This window comes from Oreochromis aureus, linkage group 16 (genome assembly GCF_013358895.1).
Source record: "Oreochromis aureus strain Israel breed Guangdong linkage group 16, ZZ_aureus, whole genome shotgun sequence".
NCBI lineage: Eukaryota > Metazoa > Chordata > Actinopteri > Cichliformes > Cichlidae > Oreochromis > Oreochromis aureus.
In genome coordinates, this window is record NC_052957.1 from 31,231,073 (window position 1) to 31,250,844 (window position 19,772).

Consider the following 19,772-nt stretch of genomic DNA (forward strand, 5'->3'; position numbering starts at 1 on the left):
GCTAAGATACTGCGCAGGACCATTAAGCTCCCAGACCTCTGGTAGAGGTCCCAAGCTTGAAGGATAAAGACAAAGAAAGTAAGATATTTCTTTTCGACTGTGTGTGTGTGTGTGTGTGTGTGTGTGTGTGTGTGTGTGTGTGTGTGTGTGTGTGTGTGTGTGTGTGTGTGTGTGCATAAATATATACCTGAGCTTGTTCCATGGCCTGAGTTGACTGAGTCCTCACTGATGCTGTGAAGTTGACATACTCCAGAGTCTTCAGCTGCCATGTGCATGGGCTTGGTCAGCAGGAACTTCCTATACAGTCAGACATGCAGGATTATATTAAAGTTCTATCCAGAGACCTGGACAGATATTTGAGATCCATTACTTACCTGTTAGAGTTGCTCTCCAGCAGCAGCCAGCGGTCCTCTGCCACCAGGAAGACAGACTTTAGGTTGATCGGAAGGGAGATGGAGTGAACACGTCCCTCAAGCACATCCAGGACCTCCAGCTGGTTGCTGCACATGCAAAAGCAGCAATCAGTGACTGATACCACAGGACTTCAAGATGCTGGTGCTGTGTAACAATGTCATGGATGTACCTTACCTGTCCTCCTTGTAGAACAGAAGCCAGTTTTTGTGGGAGAAGTCACGACACATTTTATACCCTGCCTGCAGACAACAATCACAGAAACAAAAACACATTAAGTTCAAATCTTTTCACGGAATGATCGGATGAATAATTTAAAAGTCTTTTCATAATGCGGTCTAGTTCAATGTTAGATGTTTAAATCTAGTCACGTGGAAAAAATAAAGCCTTGAATGAAAAGCAAAGAGTTTACGAGCCACAAGTGAATTTAAATTTGTCTCTGGAGACACCGAGTCCTCTGACCTGTTGTTCCTTACTGTTCCACCAGTTCAACGCTCTGCTGGAAGACTGATCACTGTCAGGGGAAATCATGAGCCTCCGCAAGGCGCCTGTCACCAAGTCCAAATGGAGCACTGTGTTACCCTAAAGAGACAGAAAGAGGAATTAAAACTGGAGAATACAACTGAGAGGAGCCTGAATTCTGGATGGTTTTCAGGGGATCGAACACTTTTCTCACTCAGTGCAAATTATAACTTTTATGTAATGTGTTTTTTGGTATGTGTATTTTTAATGATATTCTGTCTCTCTCCATTAAAATTAAACCATAAAAATTAGAGTGTTAATTTGTCTATTTGGATGCCAATTACCACTACACCACAATGCACCACTGCAGGTTGCTGACAAGGAAATAGTAGTGTCATTCAGGACACTGATTTTAACATACAGCTGCTTGTCTACAAATCACTCGGCAGCTCTGTGCCTAAACACATGTCCAAAAAGCTAAATGCATATTATATGAAATATTTTGTTATTTGAAAGACCTAGTAGTGTCTTCTCATGTTTTAAGGTTCAAAGCAAACCCGTAGTGAGGTGGGCAGCATTTTTACAGCCTAATCACTTGGAGATCCAACACATTTGTATAACACAAAACTGTCAACACTGAATACAGTTGTCCCCTCTCCCTCTGCCATATGTCCTCTTGTCTCCTAAAATGCTCCTACAGACAACAAGGTTACAGAGAGTGTCAGCAAGCGTACTTGGAAGATTGATGGAAAAGGTTAGTTATTAGTCTGCTAAGATATTAAATTAAAAAATGTTAGAATAATTTATTTTTCATATAAACTTTATTATTTTTGCTTTTTGAAGAGTACTTTGTAGACCTTCACTCTTATCCATGTGGTTTCTTCTATATTTTGTGGTAAATGTGGGTTTAACTGTCCCTGAGCTCATCAGTGAGCAGGATTGTCTTTTGCTTTGGTTTAACTTCTTGCAAACACTTCCAATAACCTCCATCTGTGCTCTTTTACACCACCCACACAGCTGATCGACTTCTTCTTAATTAGTTTCATTGAATTAACTAAATATTTCTTGATTTCAACTTGTAATTCCCTGTGTGGTCTCCTGTTTTTGTTAATTATGAGCCAGTTTATGACCATTTCTGTTTAATACTATAAATCCTAGTGTTTATTTCCTCCAGTACAGTTCCTCCATCAACAGAGGGTGCTCTTCTCCCAGTTGAACCCTCTGGTTTGGGTGCTGATGTTCCTCTACATTCAACAAATGTGCCTGCTGCACTTTCAGCTAATTCAATTCAAAGATAAACCGATTGCCCATATGGGCTTCTGTGTTTGTATGCAGGATATTTTTGTGTGTGTGTATGTGTGTGCGCGTGTGTTTTGGATGAACTGTGCAAAAGGCTTTCATTTGTGACGCACAAGGATTCATCTTCAATTGAGTTTTATGAGAAGGAGCCACAGGGGAGCTGGCCTCGGGCCCGGCTACCCTGCTTCACGCTAATGGTTTCCTTATGGCCTCCCATTCCTGACACTCACACAGTGATACTGAAGACTGGTTGAGCTATTCAGAGAGGGCAAACCCTATTTCCTGATTCTAAACATACACTGCCATTGGAGGAAGTATGTACATCTGAAAGCACACGTGTGGATCCTGCATGTGGATGTATCTGCACTCAGATTTTGTGTATCTGAGGGATAAAAATATAACTGATATGTTTTCATGCCCTTAAATGTACCATTGTGATGTCTTTAAATACTTTCACAATACTGTGGATGCATTCATTCATGTGTGTATGCCTAGGACAATCTGCCAACCTCTGTATAATGTATATTTGTGTGTGTGTGTGTGTGTGTGTGTGTGTGTGTGTGTGTGTGTGTGTGTGTGTGTGTGTGTGTGTGTGTGTGTGTGTGTGTGTGTGATGGTTTCCCTGATCTCCCTGGAAGGCCAATGACCTGTGAATGAACTTCATGTTGTCTGGACCTCTTCATTTTTAGACAGACGTAACATGATCCATCGCCACGGTATTTTTAGAAGTCCTCCTCTCGCCTAATATGCACCAGCTGTGAAAGTGTTCTGGTCGAAGAAACAGCCTACACACATTGTTCTTGTCTGACACTCTGCTGTCATAGGACAGGGTCTTACGGGGTAAGAGGGATTCAACAACCGACTCAACAACCACTAACCTCCAACCATTTTAAGAAGCGGACCTCTGCACGGCTATTTTAAATCTGTGAGGAATCTGTGGTTGTCCTCAAGAAATAAAAAAAAAGTTTAAATACCAGTGTTGTGTAAGTGTCCACTTACTGGATTGTAAACAAGGATGTTAGACAAAAATGGTTAGACTAGGGTTCCTCAGTGAAGACCAACAGATGCAAGTGCACCATTTTTATACCACTAAAACTACAAAACATACTTAATGTTTTGTAGTTTTAGTTTTTTCATCTTCTGGAACTCAGACGTTTATATCAATTGCAAAAGCCAGTCAAGTCTGACGCTGTTAAAGTTAGCAACACCCAAACATATATTTGACCAGTCACGGAAGCTCCACTTCCACCTGTCTAAGACAGACCAATCACTTCAAGGACACTACATTTATAAAAGCGCCTGGCACCATACCAGGTATTGTTGATAAATAAAGAAGAGTGGTCCGTGGCCACCACCTGGAGTTGCTACTCCAGTGCACCTGCTGTCACTTTCACTTGCACCAAAGCAGGTGAAATAGATTCATAATGGTTTATGGTTCCTAACTGGACAGAGAGATATCCCTGAAGGTTAACTGACTTTGTGCTATACTGTGATGATCCAATGTTTCCTTTTTATGGAGTACCATGTGCTAGCCCATCTATTTGTGTGATGCACTCACACTGTCTATGAATCAGCCTGGTAACGAAGCCAGTTTGACATAATGACTTCAACCTCATGATGGTCGTCAAAATACCTTTGTATACTGTTGTACACAGTCTATGATTGAAAACTGAAATCATGATAACATAGCAAAATGTACAAACTGATCAAAGTGGGCAAAAACTGAAAAATGTCACCTTGTTCAAATCTATGTTAAGTGTTACAAGCTACAAGCCTTTTAGGGAGCGTGTGAGAAATGCCAGCACAGAGCAAGCCCCAAACCCCACTTCCCTTTGAACAGGCATTTAGAGCAGTTTGGATAAACAGCCATTGTGAAAATGTGTAACATTAACAATGAAAATCTCATTGGGTACATTAATTTGATTCACTCAATCTAATGTAATCTAATCATGCAAACTTGTCTTTGTGTACATGTGTATATATTTGTCTGCCAACCTGTTCCTCGTGCAGCACCACCTGTCCATCCAGTGGACTCCCAAGTGGAGCAACCGTAACAAAGGGCTGCCAGACACCACTGATGGTCCTGGGGAAGACATCGTAGAGCTCTATGCACTGGATAATTTCCCCACGCTCCTTCATGGAGTACAGGGACACTGGGTTACAGGTGGCCACATACAGCACATCTGTCAAAACAAAGATTGAATGCATTCTGTGAATTGAGCTACTGCAATAGGCAGTACATTTTTCTCAACAAGCCCACAATGCAATGTGCTAATTAAATAGACTAATGTTACTCTGCAGCTGTCAGTGTCGATGAAAAATGGTGACAATCTGAAATTAGGGGTGGTCATCATTGATCTAATATATAGGGATTAATAAATACACTGTAGGGGTGATTTCTGACACAACCGATGTTATAATGGACACATGGCACTCAAGTGATTCTGGATTGAACAGATGAAAGAATTCTGCAGGGGAACAAAAACTTATTTGGGGGTGAATTCAGCAAACCTTTGAAGTTTAAAATCTGATTTTTAAGGAAATTCTGTAAATGTAAAGTTTGTAAATCCTGATGACCACTGAAATAAATCTAAATACATTTAGATAAAGTTTCACAATAGCTCCAATGTAAAGTCTGACAGGTGCTTTTCAGTGTGCTTCTGATTAGGCCACCTAAAGCTGATATAAAGCTGAAATATTATCATACTAACTTTTATGTTTTCTTATATAGGTTAGTTGATATCATCGGCCAATATGAACTTGCTGCAAAGATATGAGGATATATGTTGTCCAGTATGTATGGACTGATTCTTATACAGCGCCTTTCTATTCTTCTAGAGCACTCAAAGCACCTAATACAAGATCCCTCATTCACCCATTTACTCCAGCACTTTTTTCTTCTATGTTTAAGTTCTTTTGTATCTAATGGGATTAGTATCTTGCCTGAGGATATCTTGCTGCAGACTGGAGCAGCCAGGAATCCAACCACCACTCTTCCGATTAGTAGATGGCCTCCTCTACCTCCTGAGCAACAGCCACCCTCGTGCATCTATGTAACACTTGTGATTGTCTCTTTTATAGAGCATGGTGCAGACAAAGACATCTGGGGTAATTTACAAATGGTGTCATCACATAGTTTGTTAAGCAGAGTTACGTCCTCTCAGCACTGCCTGCAGCACATGTAGCAGAGTAGCACCACAGCTGAACAAACATGGCGCAAAGTCTAACCGTGTGCCCGTGGTAAGTTCCCGACTACTTTGTAAATTGCTGAAAACTTGTAACAGTAACTCCATCTTTAATAACTCAAGAACCAATAACTCAGGGGGAAAAAACAGTATCAAAAATCCAATCTCTTCTAATATCCTTTTGTTTTTAATTTTAGTAAAAATTCTATAATTAGGAATTTTTAATTACCTTGTTAAAATTTCCAGTTTTTTTTTTTTTAATGTTGTTCTGTCGTTAGTGATTTTCCCATTGGTCTAATTACTTTTTAAATATGTGAATCCATCTTTGTTCATTATGTCATGTTAATGGTATCCTGTCTTCTTCCAGTTTGTGATCACTGTCACTGCATATCTTGTGCTTTCCCTCTCCCTTACACAGCTGCACACTGTGTCCAGTACATACTTTAAAACAGTTTCCTTGCTTCATCCTGTACTGTTCACACACATACTGAGGCCTAGGGTAAACGTTTTTTATTGTTGTTATTCCTTCCTGTATATAGTACCTTATTTACTTCATGATGCTTCACCCTCTGAAATCTCTAAAGCATCGCAAAGAAAAGAACATCTGATAATACAGACTCGAGGATGGACTGCTTGATAATGTTGGGAACGTGCGCTAATTCGTGTTTGCCTTTATAATACCATCTTTGGTGGTGACGTCACAGATGATGTTAACTTCATTCATGGGAATCTGCCAGTGGGCTTTCTCTTCAGTGAAACTCAAAGCCCTGCTTTCCTGCCTGTTGCAGGGGTACTTCTGGACACGCAGAAATACTGGGCCCTGGAAACACACGTCAGACACTTATAGCAGTGCGCACGCACTCACAATATATCAAAACAAGTCATACTATTGCAACAACATGGCACACTCTAGTGTTCTGCTTGCAGCTTACGTGCGAAAGAGTTAAAAGAGTACATTCAATAAGCAATGTAACCAGAGGAACCATTTAGATTGTGGATGAACATCTCGATATATTTCTTACGTTAAAAACTCATGGCTGTCAGTCTTTTGTAGCTGGGAGGAATGTATGATAACCACAGACACTCACTTTAAGTACTGTTCCAATACACGAGAAATGTGGGGCATCACACTGTAATAATCTGTCTTCATGTGTATACCTTGACGTCTATGGGCCGTGTGTCTGTGGGACACAGTAGTTTGCGTCGAGCGTTGCCACCTTGGTTTATGGTCCAATATCCTGTCATCTTGACCTCCGGCAGGGGAAACCTAAAAATTGAAGGTCACATGATAACTCCACTGTAAGGCCTGCAAAATGTAATTTATAACATGAAAGTACTGGCACAAATGCATGGGAGGTTTTTGTTTTTTTCTGGGTGCGCGTATCGATGTTGTGATTTTTCATTTTGGAAATGGGAAACGATTTTGCTTGCCCACATCAATTAAGATGAACTCAGCCTACTTAAGGGCTCAACGTGGCTGCCACAAACTGATTTCAGATGTGAGCCTTATCCCGTTACAAGCTAGATTGTTAAAACAAAGACTTTGAAATTTGATCCCACTGTCTCAAGAAAGGCTAAAGTCAACATACTCAGAACAAGTGTCCGTGTGTTTGTGTCTGACCAGATGTCCACTGGTTTTCCCATGAATCATAGCTGGCCTCGGGCCATGATCTTATTGGCTGCAGGTGGACTGAAAGATGCATCAGAACCACACAAAAAAATTCCAAAGAGGCTGGAGGATAGACAGTTCTCTAATCATAAGCATTTCTATGAATGGAAAAGCAGTAAGAGAAACTACTCTTTGTTTTCCATTTCCAAATCTGGAATCTAAGGGACAAATGTTTGCTGTGATGTGGGTAGAGAAACTAGTCTGATAAGGTGTTTAAGACAGGTGATGACAGAAGAGTAACTGAAAGACTTGGATTGATGTCGGTACAGACATAACAGGAAAATACTTGTTTCTGCCCTGTTTGGTTCAGGATTTACTTGTTAATGAGATATGAACGTGTATTTATAAATGTGATACTTAAATAAAACCACAGGAGACAGAAGAAACAAATATTTTCCTTTATTTAAAAGACAAAGCTGTACATTGTGAGGCAATGTGGTTGATTTCAGAATAGATTTTTCTTATAAATAGGTTTAAGAATAGATCTTTGTTTATTTAACACTTCAGGAAGCACTGTGGAGACTTCACAAAAGCCTCAAGGTCTAATAGAAACCACTCATACAGTTCAAGGCAGCATCAACCGAGTTCAAGCCTTTCAGGAATTCAATGCCAACAGTTAACAATATTTTAAAATTACAAAATGATGCCTGACAGTCACACTCTCACGTAGAACGGTCCCTGAAACCGCTGACCTCTCAGAAGCCACTTTCAGCTGGCAAGCTTCTGGAAAGGTTCTTTGAAAGGCAACAACAAAACTACCAACACAACAAAAACCACTGGCATTAACTCCGGGGGAACAATTATGCTGAAAATGTATGCATTAAAAGATTGCATGGCCAACATTACTACTGCATGTCTTCTGCATCTCAGAGTTGCTCAGCTCGCAACAGAATGCCTTCCACTCGCATCGCATTAATTTAGTGATGTATTTCACTATATCTCTTTGTAATATGTAATAAGAGAGACATTCCTCTATGATTCATTTGCAGCATTCAGAGCCAGCTCCAAACCAGAAGACAGATTTGTGTGTCGGGGGCCTGTGTGGGATTGGGAGCACCGTGAAGAATGCACTAATGGAGAAGAGCATCTTGCATGCACGGCAAATATTGTACACTGTGCACGTCTGCCATCACTTTACCAGACTGAGGAAGCTAGCAGGGTTGATTATTCACATTTGAATGGGCCTCATATTAGATTATATTTCCACTGTGTGTTAAGCACCTATAGTTTCTGATATATTTAAAATAGCTGACATGTTAAGATAAACTCTGAACAAATCAAGTAATGACAAGTTTAGGTTCCATTATTTAAAACCGCTTCTGACAGATTTCTAATTTTATGAGGGATAAAGGCTTGGATTAACAAGAAAAACAGCTCCTCTGTGGAACTGATAAAGACCCCAGATAAGGCTCTATTCTGCGATCATTCTGGGCAGCGCCACATGTCAGCTAGCACCTTTTATGGTATGACAAACCCCAAATCTTGATCTGCTCCATCACTGACTACGTGTTCTTCATGTATTTTGGTCCATCCAGCTGTTATTAACCCCCTGTGAGGCTCTGTGACCACAGTTTAACTAGATTCATAACACAGAAAGCTATTAGTCCATTTTCTTTTATAGGACTGACTGGTCGCTCTAACTGTGCAACAATCTGATTCTGTCTCTGTTTGTGTCACGTAATTGATGTGCCTCTACTGTGTGTGTGTGTGTGTGTGTGTGTGTGTGTGTGTGTGTGTGTGTGTGTGTGTGTGTGTCTTGTTCTCCCGATGCCTTACTCCTTAGCCAGATTGACAGAGCTGGGCTTGGCTCCAATGGGAATCCCGTGCTTGTGCAGTGCTTCAATTAGAACCTCCCGCATGTCTTTGTTGTATGAGTCAAAGTCGAAGACGTTTCTCACCACGTTGGCCAGACCCTCGTCGGGAAATTTCTAGCGGGAGGTAAAGGAGAGTAGGAAGGAAAGGGCAGAGAAGTGGAAGTAAAAGAGGAAGGGTCACCAGGGAAAGAAAAGGAAGAGGAAGGAAGGACACAGAGAGTAGGAGGGGGAGGAAAAATGACAATGACAGGTGGGAGGTGGGAGTTATGGAAAAGGGGACAGAGACAAGGAAAATTAATATGATTTTCAGCACCTTAACAGGGGTCAATGCAGGGACAGTTTGGGATAAGACATAAGAAACAAAGATTAGTTATCTCTAATCTCTGAACACTGACAGACAAGAGCATCTTTGCTCCTTCTTTGATGATAATTACAGACTCCAGTTCTAATGCCTAAAAGCATTTTCTGTATTACAAAGCAAACATGGTGGCACATTTGAGAAAGATACTACCTACGTACAAGTGATGTTTCCTGGCAGCTTAGAGCAGTCCTTGGATTACTTGTATACATGCTGACTTCAATATTAGATACTTAGGCCAGTTTAATATGAGAATCCACCACTGGAAGAATATATTTACAGTATGACGGACAATAGACGAAAAAAGAAAGGGTCTTTTTTAAAGCAACAGATTTCTGATGCGTTCTTTTATATAAGCAGACAACAACCTAAAAAATCCTCGGAGTGAAGATTTTGGTGACAGACTTTCTTTGTTTTACAATACCAAACCAGCACAGGGGTTTTGAACTGTTTGTGTGCACACTGAATATTCAACACCTTTACCAACATACTTATTTTTAAGATCTGTTTTTGGTAATGTGAAAAATATGAAAAATAAGTGTAATATATCATGTTTGTCTGATTAGAGTATTATGAATCAGCAGTGAAGGGAGAAGTAAAGACAGACATTACAAATCTAATTTGATAGCTGCTTTCAGTACTTGACAGTTATTGAATATTGCAGAAATTTTTCAGGCTATATTTCCAGGCATAGAAGTGACTGATAGCAAAGAATCTTAGCTAAACTGATAAGGTGGAAATTAACATAATAGCTGCAAACACGAATGCATCCCCTGCCCTTTCAACTCTTTACTGCACTACATCTTCAGTTTTGATGTGAGTAATTTTCATGCCATTATTAGGACCATAATTGCACTTTTAAGCCTCCATATTACAGTGTACTTCTACAGTCCAGTGAATTGCTGCACAATCAATAGCAGTCTCTCCCAGTAGGTTACAGCTGACTATAAAGCACCGGGCTGCACCGATCAGGACAGTATAAATTAAGGTTAAAATAGAAATGAAGGCATAAAATGAGCTATTTAGAGTACAGCTAAATTGAAATGATTCCCTGTCACACCCAGTCCATTCAGACATCAATAATGGTGGTGATGGATGAAAAAACTGGGTGGTCACTCAAATATGAGCTGGTCTCTGTACACTAAACTATTGATCTATAGTGCAAGCTTTAATGCTTAATCCCCTCTACCTTCTCTTCTTTTGGAGTCTGTTCTTTTTGTGCTCTATAGCGTGTACATTTCTGAAGAAAGCAACCACGAGGAGGCAGGGGAATGTGACAGCTCTGCATACAGCCATTCACTTGCTTTTCTTTTTCCAGATGATTGAGCTGAGAGGATGATGGTAAACAGCAGCTTATAGCTATTGATGGTGGGAGACTGTTAATGTAAACAGCATGCGCTCTGTAATGTGGCTCCATACTGTTCGTCTGAAGGTGGAGAAAATGGAGAAGCTGCTCGAAAAACTATTGTATCAAAGGGATAAAAAAAGATTTGAAATATAGGTGACATTCACTTCTAAACCGATACCACTTTTTATGTCCGAAATATCATTCATAAATTTGGAAAACAAAACAGCTAATCAATAAAACTGTTTTTTTAATATCTTGCTGCATTTTGTATAAGTTCATACTCAAGTTTAAATAAACAATAACACTAAAGCTATTCTGTTATACTTGTAAAATATTTCATAGTTCAGGAACACTGATCAATCTAATAAACTTAATCGTCCCTATTCTGGTATTTTAAAGAGTACTTAGCAGAAATATTAAGCAACCTAACTAATAGGGTTGCAAACTCCCAGCAAAAAAAGAATAGGGAACCACCCCCACCCTCCCTCCACCTCATGATGCTTAATCGATGTAATCTGTGGCCTCTGAAAACTTTCATTTGATGCAGGGTGAAAAAAATGCACAGAAATAAATTATTTTTCAAGAATAATTAAATAGATTCAACATCTTCCTTCAACAGAATTGCAGAATTCACAGATGGTACCTTCTCAAAGAAAAAGTACTATAGCTTACTAGGGTATATTAGACTTAACAGTTACTATATACAGTAATGGACTTCATACATTTTACATCAGATTAAAACTTTGGCCTCTAAGAAGATAATTATTTATTAAAAGAAATTAGAGGAAAGAAAAGGAGAGGCCCTATCGGCCCCCTGGCTACACTTTGTGGCCCCTGCACAGAGTCAAGAAAAGATCCTGGTCTAGATAAATGAGGGTGGAGGGACTTTTAAGCTCATATGGACCAAAAACATGGACTGGAAAATTCAGCTTTCATTAAGCAGTTTCACGATTGAAGCAGCAGGAAGGTGAGGGAGAGAGAGGCAGCCAATGTGACATATGATACTAATTATTTTCTGGGATATGTTGGGTTTGGTAGCAACCACAGTCCTGATGCATACGGCAATTTAAGGAGTAGCCATTTTGTGATGTTTGTCTTTATGATCGGATTACACATCATCATCCAAATTACAAAATACCGATACGAGTTGGGATGCTGTGAAAATATCATAAATTAAAAAAAACAGCAATGATTTAGCATATCTAATACAAAATGCTAAATTTGATCATCTCGCCTACAAACATCTGAATACAGAAAATATATTGAATGTTTAAGACTGAGAAAAGTATCATTTTAAGAAGAAAAAAAGCGAGGGTGACATTTTAATTATTTTAATTTGAAACCACAGTCCTGCAGCTACATTATGTCTCAAAAATGTAAATTAAAAAAAAATGCAATGTTTGGCTAAATTTTACTTACAAAAGAATACAGAAAATATATTGAATGTTTAAACTGAGAAAAAGTATCATTTTAAGAAAAAAAATGAGGGCATTTTGAATTTGATGGCAGCTGCTCTTCTTTTGGGCATTTTTACCACAGTGTAGCCTTGCCTCTTCTTTTAACACCAGTCTCTAAAAGTTTAGGAATTAAGAAGAGAGCTGTTGGACTTTTGTCTCATATAAGAGTCTAGCTGCTCAACAGTCCTGGTTCTTCTTGGTCCTGTTTTTCGTGTCACGATGCTTCATTTGATAAAAGCCCTCTGACTCTTCTATTATGAAGCCATGCCATTATAATATATGCAGTATGCTTTCTATCATTGTCTTGCTGAAATATGCAAGGCCTTTCCTGAAAAAGACACCTGGATCTTGTGGTAAAACCTGTATTTACTTTTCCAAGCTGCCAATAAATGATAAATGATGATAAGATTCTACCTTTTAATCCAGAGGTTTTCCATGTTTTCCAAAAAGAATTTAAAATTTTGATTTCTCTGACCACAGAACAGTTTTCACTTAAAAAAGCTTTGGCCCAGAGACGACAGTGGTGTTTCAGGATTTTGTTCACACGATAGAGCTTTATTTGTGGATGGCACAGTGAACTGTGTTACTGACCCCCAAGAATCACGTCTGTTTTCACTGCAGTGCTGCCTGAGGGCCTGAAGATCATGTTCAATTATTATTGATTTTCAGCCTTGTCCCTCGGGCAAAGAGATTTCCCCAGTTTTCCTGACTCTTCTGATGACATTATGTACTGAGGATGATGAGATATTAGCTTTTTGCACACTGGTACCTTCATCTTCACTTCTGAGAATCTCTGCCTCTCTAAGACGCTCTTTTTACACCCAAACGTGTTACTGACCAAAGAACCCAATTAGCTGCACAATGTTCCTGCAGCCGTCTCTTTCTACAATAGCACCACTTACCTTTCCAGCATTGCCCTAATCATAACTTTTAAAAGACGTGCTGCTGTTATCAAATTCAAAATGGCCTCATTTGTTTTCATTAAATAGTAAAATGTCTTAGTTTAAACATTTGATATATTTTCTGAATAAAATGATGATTTCTATTTTTCATTTCATTTTACACAGTATACAAACCTTTTTGGATCCAAGGTTGTATATAACGCTCCAGTGGTGCATGCTCTTATAAAAACACGGCCAAGGTTTGAAGTAATGCGTTTAAGCTATGTACAAGTAATCCACATGAGTCAGAGGTTCACACGTCAGACTGCTCTAAATGCTTTGTTTCACACTTCTGTAGCTCTGTCTGATGTAACAGAGAGTGGGGATGACCAGATGCCACCAGCATCAATACTACTATCTCCAGATACCAAAGTTCTATAATAATACTTTTTTTTTGTTTTTTAGTACTGCAGGTACAGTAGATAGCACATGTACCATAGTCTTGCATAGTCTTGTCAATGTCATGCTGATGAACAAAAAGAAGAACACCCACAAGTTCAAGAAAAACTGTGCAGGGAACAGCAATAACTGCAATGGAAGATGGTGACTAGTTCAGCTGTTGTCACAGCTCTGCCCTGACGTTGTTATAAGAAAGATAAGAGTTTGGTATAGAAGCACTTTTCATTTGAAGCAGATGACCAAGGGCAATATGCAAACAATCCTATCATGGTTCTCAGACCCAGGTAGGAAATACTTGCAGTATAGTGACAGACCTAAAACCATCTGTTCAAAGAATTCAAGTTGACTAAAGTTGACTCAGTTCATAGTAACAACATCCAAAGTATTATCCTTCTTGTTTAGATGTTATTTTCTTCAAAACAAAGTTCAGGTTTAAGTACATGCAATATCTTAATTCTATAGGTAAAGGTACAGACTACTAAATTTCCTGTATTGTGACATACCTAGTAGAGAGGGGGCATATTTAATATGGTCATCTCAGGCATAGAGATCTGGCTGGGGGTATGGAAGCCCCACCCACCTGTTACTCAAACCTCTTTTTTTTTTTTAGCCAATGTTCCTCTAATTTTTCATTGTCTGATGAACAATGTTCCCTGAATCCCTTTGACCACTGTGTTTTGTGCACTGTGGTCACGCCAGCATCTAATCCATCCAAGTTACATGGTTTATTAAAATAATCAAATTACAGCATTTACATTTAAGTTAGACTACTTTTAATTAACTGCTTTAGCCCACTTACAATGAAAATTTAAAAAATCCTGTTCATGACCTGTGTAGTATGTTAACACTATTGGAAGTAAAAATAACTTGAACTCCAATTTTGAAAACAACTTTCTTTCTTTTCTTTTTTTTTTCATAAAGCTCTGACTTGTATTATGAGTATGAGTCTGTGGTCTGGGAGAGTCCTATAACTCTGTCTGCAAAATACAGTATATAATGACCAATGTTGGGCAATTAATTATATAGTTACTACTTCAAAAAGTAACTCAGTTTGGCAAACACCAAAGTTTTTGCAGCTATTTATTTTTTTTTTAATGCAGCCAAGGCGTTTTTTTTAAATAAACATTTCAAACTATTTACAGAACAATCAGCTGTTCTGCATCAAATCTGATGCCACACAAATTATTTGTGCCACTCCAAAAAATAATTTCTGTCCACTATGAGATAAAGGAGAACACCAGCCTGATACCTGCAGGCCTGACAACAGGAGATGTATCACTCCTGTAACACCTGTAACATTCAGCAGCCGCCTCATTGTTCTGACACACACAACAAAACTATTGACTACACTACACACTAACTACACAAGATTTGCGCTAAACGTCTCAAATCTCTCACATCTCAGAACACCGCCACACTCCTAAGTCTTCCCCGTTTCTTAACAACTAGATGCCACGTTGCCATATCATTTTTGATTGGTCAACACGGTACTTTTTTCTCACCAATAGGAAAGGGTGGGGGTTTTTGGTTTTGTTTTTTTTGCTCACAGGCGGAGAGTGCTTTCAAGCGTTTTCCTTATAAAACGCAGTTTTTACCATTTCTTCCCACAGTAAATATAAACAACGATAGTATTCAGGAAGAAAACCAAACATTGCATATATTTTTATCATAACTCTGGTTTTACGTGGGCTATCAACACAATTTAAAAACTGATATAAAGTCCACACTTTTTCCGTCAATTGTTCCGTCTGTCCTGCTCACATCTCCAGTGGTTGTACACGTTGTCATTAATGTGGCTTCACTGCACATCAGCCACGCCGCTTTGCTAGCTAAACCACCGGTGTTGGCACATAAGGACGCTGTCATAGCCTGTCAACGACGTTGATTGGCTGCGTATATACGAATGTGAATCGCATTATTGGCTGGACTATAGGATAAGGTGGCCTCGTTCTAATCCCATACAGGAGCAGCCAGTCACTTACTGGCTAACACTGCAAAACAGAATTGTTAAAGTTTTAATTTTAATTTCAATTCAGGTTAGATTTTTTTTGTGCGCAACGCAGATTTTCTGTGCGCAGAGACCGTGCCAGCAGTGCGCACGTGCGCAGCTTAGAGGGAACATTGTTGATAGCCAATCAGAAGAAACCTGGCTTAAAGGAACAGAGCTAAAACACAGATGAGATTTTTTTGAACTCTCAGTCACTTTACTAGAGGATAAAAACATGGAGATACCGTTGATCCCTTTAACTGACAGTTAGCTGTATGTTTAAGCTGTAAGCTTCTGAAAGTGGACCAAAGCACAGACACCCTCTGTCCTCTTGGAGACAGCTATATTTTGAGGAGACTCTCTTACATTATTAAAGCACTAGCAAATCAAGATTAAGGTCACATAAATGTTACGAATTATTAATAAAAGGTAGTCAGTATGTACCGTATTTCAGTGTGTCTTCCTACCTGGAGGTGTTTGACAATGTTGACCACCTCTCTAGTAGAATAGGGGTAGTTGATGGTACCCTGGTCGGCCATGGACCTGAGCTCTCCAAAGGCTGCCACGAGCTTTTGCAACATAGCATCGGGAACATCGGGGCCATACTGTTTTAGCATAGCCAGCTCTGCTTTGGGCTTCGGGTTGTCCACAGCATGGCAGCTAAAAATATCGCCTGGTACAAAATACAAGACAAAATTCAATGTGTTTCTCTCCATATACAATATTCGATATCCAGGGCAAAAAAAAAAAAAGTTAAATGTTTATCTATTTTTAATTTGTTGGAGTATTAATGTAGTAGGAAAAGGCTCAGTTTCGGTTGTGCGTGTGTTTTTGGGTACCTAGAGCTCCAAAGAAGTCATTGCCCAGGAAAGGAAAACCAGGTCTGTTAGCGAGGACGATCATCCTGAAGTCTGGGTGCATAATTATGGTGTTAGGCCTCCCCTTGGCTTCATGTGGACCTGTGGAGCAGACAGTTGTTGTCTACACATGACCAAAACAAGCACAGTTTCATCTCAATCTGTTTCTGTATGAATCTCCTTTTTTACTCTCAGTGTTTTAATTTGTGTCACAGATTTTCACACACACCTCTACTACGCTGACAGCCTGAAGGTCGTGTTTATGAAGTCTCAAGATTGCGTTTACATTCCACTAGGAGGATGAGCCTCTCAGGAATGGAGTAGCTGTCAGCAGCCCATGTGATTACATGGGAATACGTGGAAAAACTAAATGTTTACAGAGCAGCGCGATCCAAAATCTGCTGGTACCTGTCCATAAAGGCTTTTATCCTAAGCCTCCTTCAGTGGCCTGCATCTGATGTTCCACTCATGTTTGCAGTACATGCAGTCCTTAATTTGCCGTAAAAACAGTCCTCGTTCTGTATCTGGGACATGTCTGCTGTCAAGGTGTGTGCATGCATGAATGTGCGTATGAGTGCACCTGAGATGATTCTGCGTCCATCAGCCAGGATCATCTCTCCGCTCTCCACCAGGGTTTTGAGGATGCAGGTAACGTTTGTAGGAGCTTTGTCGGCCTCATCTATCACTAACACATGGCCAAACTTCACTGCCTTTACCTGAACACAGACAACACACACACACACATGCTATTTGACTAACAAAAAAGCACTACTGTTGTTGCAGTTGTGAAAAAGCTGATGATGAAGATGCTGTCCCAGATAGAAAGAGTTCATGTGGTGAATACATATATCAAACTGGCCTACACATTCACATTCCACCCTCACAGGTTTTTTTCCCTTATTTTGACTAAGAGGTCCTAATTTTGGGATTGTGTAGGTGTGCATCACAATGTACTAAAAGCTCTGGACACTGTGTTCTGAGAAGTCATCAGATATGCTCCTATGAAAGCTGCTTATTCGGCACATAAGCTGAGAAAGTTCTTAGACATATGGGAGACACAAATACCACAGTTTCTTCTCTGCTGGCGATTAGAACAAGAAAGCTAATATTATTTATTTTTATGTATTTCATGGAGTAAACCATTAAGAGGGCTACCATTGTCAAGCAAAATAATCCTTTTTTAAAATCTTGATCTAAAATGGCCAAGATGGATATCTTTCTCTGAGATTAAAAAAACAAGCAAATAATGTTTGCACACAACTCTGTGCCATTACACCACTTACATAATATTACATATTTACATGTATATACACATATAAATAGATTTAGATGTGGAGTTCCTCAAGGCTCCATTCTTGGACCTTTCATACTTACATATACACCCTCTCTCTATCTCAGATTTTACATTAATATTAGATTTCATCATTCTTATTCACACCGCACACATCAGTGTTACCTCAGGATTACTGATCCCTACACTTACTCAAAAACTCTAGTGATTAAATTAGTGAGTGGATGTGCCAAAGCTTCCTGAAATTGAAAGAAAAGACTGAGGTATATTTTTTCACCTCTAAAGAAAAAAGAATTAAAAGTCTCTAACGTATCTAGAAGAATGTTGCTTAAATTCTCAAACCAGGCAAGAAATCTTGGAATCTGACCTAAATTTTGATAGCCATATAAAGACAATTAAAAAAATCAGCCTATTAATCTTCATCTTAAAACTATAGCAAAAATTACAGGATGTCTGTCTAAAACTGATACAGAAAAATAAATCTGTGCACAGATTTATTTTTAGTGGACTATTGTAACAGTTGAGCACATTAGTCCAATTCTCAAATCTCTGCACAGGCTTTCTTCATCACAAAAGATGGCTTTTAGAACACTTCTAATAGTTCACACTAAGAACTAAATGGACTTAGTTACATTTCAAATGTACTTGTACCTTACAAAACATCCAGACCTCTCAGGTAAATAAGAACAGGCTTTCTATGTGGCAAAAACAAATAAAACCATACAGAATAATACAATTCCAAGTGGCTTTTAGTTTTTATGGTCCTCACCTGTGCAAAAAAAACAAACATTCCTGAACACCTGAGATCAGCTGAAACTCTTATTTCATTTAAATTAGCATTTTAATTCATTTGAAGTGGCATATCAATAAACTATGTCTGCAACCCCCTTTTATTAGTTTTAAGTTTATAGTGGAAACAACCTGATTTGTGGTGATGATCATGTCTACCACGATATACATCTGTGACATCTGTGAACATGGGGAAAAAAACTGCAGTCCTCTAATGGGCTGTTCCCTGTGTCCACATATGGTCTAAAGATTCGCCATTACAGTGCAGAGTAAAGCAGCTGTCTGCAGAGAACTGGATCCTCCATAGTTTGACTGCTGTTTTGTCATTGCTTTTATCAATGTTGTTGTATCTATCTATCTATGGATATAGATATACAGAATGCTGTAAGTAATACGTTTGACTTGACTTATATAAAGTGGTTGCAAAGGAAGTGTCTGTGTTTCTCACTGACCAGAGGGGAGTCCTCATATGTAATGATGCCATCTCGCACTGAGGGCTGTAAGGTCAGAGTCTGGACTGTTGTATCCCTGCAGAGGCAAAAAAAAAAAGATAAGATGTTTACAACAGAGCCATTACATAAGGAAGAAACAGACTTAAAGAATTCCGAGCAGAAATCCATATGGACAGCAAAGATGGCTAGGTAATGGGAAACATATCTGCTGTCATGCTGTTGCTCTAACCCGTAAGCACAGCAAAGTTTAATGACACTTTAAGCTATGTGGTGTTAGCCATCTCTCTCTCTCTCTCTCTCTCTGCTTCTACACTAATTATGGTCGTAAAAATGTGGGTAAAGGTACTTAAAAAAACTTTTTAAGCCTTGCAGTAATGTGAATTACTTCTACACCTGTTCAGTGCTTTCGTGCAACAAGCCAGAATGCACACCAGTCAACAATCTGCCTTGACTTTGGACTCTCTAATGCACGGTTTATACCCTTGTTAGCATCCAAATGAATGTTTACCCTCTCTCCTCATTCATTCAGAGTTTCAAAATAACTGCCCAGGTATGTTTCAAAGATGGCTGCTGAGTAGCAAGACTGGCATTAGAAGGACTTTAGCTACACGTACATGCACGGCAGGGGAGAAGCACAGCACATCTTTAGTCGACAAACAAATTGTACTTTTTCTTTTAATTATATATAGTGCTAGAAAAAAAAAGTGCACCCTTAGAAATGCTTTCTATTTCTTAAGGAGATTTTTGGGGACTTTTCCTTCATTCGATAGTGGAATGGAGAGTGGAGAGGAAAGCAAGGGGACTCAGGCCGCATGTGAACCCAGGGTGCCTCATTCAGGTTGCATGTGCTCACCTGCTCGCCCCATAAGCTTAAGTGGCACTCAGAAATGCTTTGTATTAAGAACAAAAAGGGCAAAACAGGTTCTGGTTACTAATTCTTCTACACAAGTTCAAAGTAACTTCTAACTGAAATGGCTAAACTTAGTTTTGTTGAACTGAAAGGGTAACTCTGGTGATCAGATCTTGCACATGTTTCTCGTAGTGCTTTTTTAC

General features: G+C 39.2%; 1 protein-coding gene across 1 annotated transcript in view; it reads right to left on the reverse strand.

Moving 5' to 3' along the window:
• The window catches only part of vwa8 (von Willebrand factor A domain containing 8), a 93,060-nt gene that overhangs the window by 24,700 nt on the left and 48,588 nt on the right, over positions 1-19,772 (reverse strand). Inside the window, exons 22-33 of the mRNA XM_031727287.2 lie at positions 18,720-18,795; positions 16,768-16,903; positions 16,170-16,289; positions 15,798-16,003; positions 8,803-8,954; positions 6,516-6,624; positions 6,039-6,177; positions 4,168-4,355; positions 874-993; positions 589-653; positions 375-500; positions 188-297 (exon numbers count right to left, since the gene is read on the reverse strand). Of these exons, the coding sequence (XP_031583147.2) occupies positions 188-297; positions 375-500; positions 589-653; positions 874-993; positions 4,168-4,355; positions 6,039-6,177; positions 6,516-6,624; positions 8,803-8,954; positions 15,798-16,003; positions 16,170-16,289; positions 16,768-16,903; positions 18,720-18,795 (1,547 nt within the window). The remainder of the gene's footprint in view (positions 1-187; positions 298-374; positions 501-588; positions 654-873; positions 994-4,167; positions 4,356-6,038; positions 6,178-6,515; positions 6,625-8,802; positions 8,955-15,797; positions 16,004-16,169; positions 16,290-16,767; positions 16,904-18,719; positions 18,796-19,772) is intronic.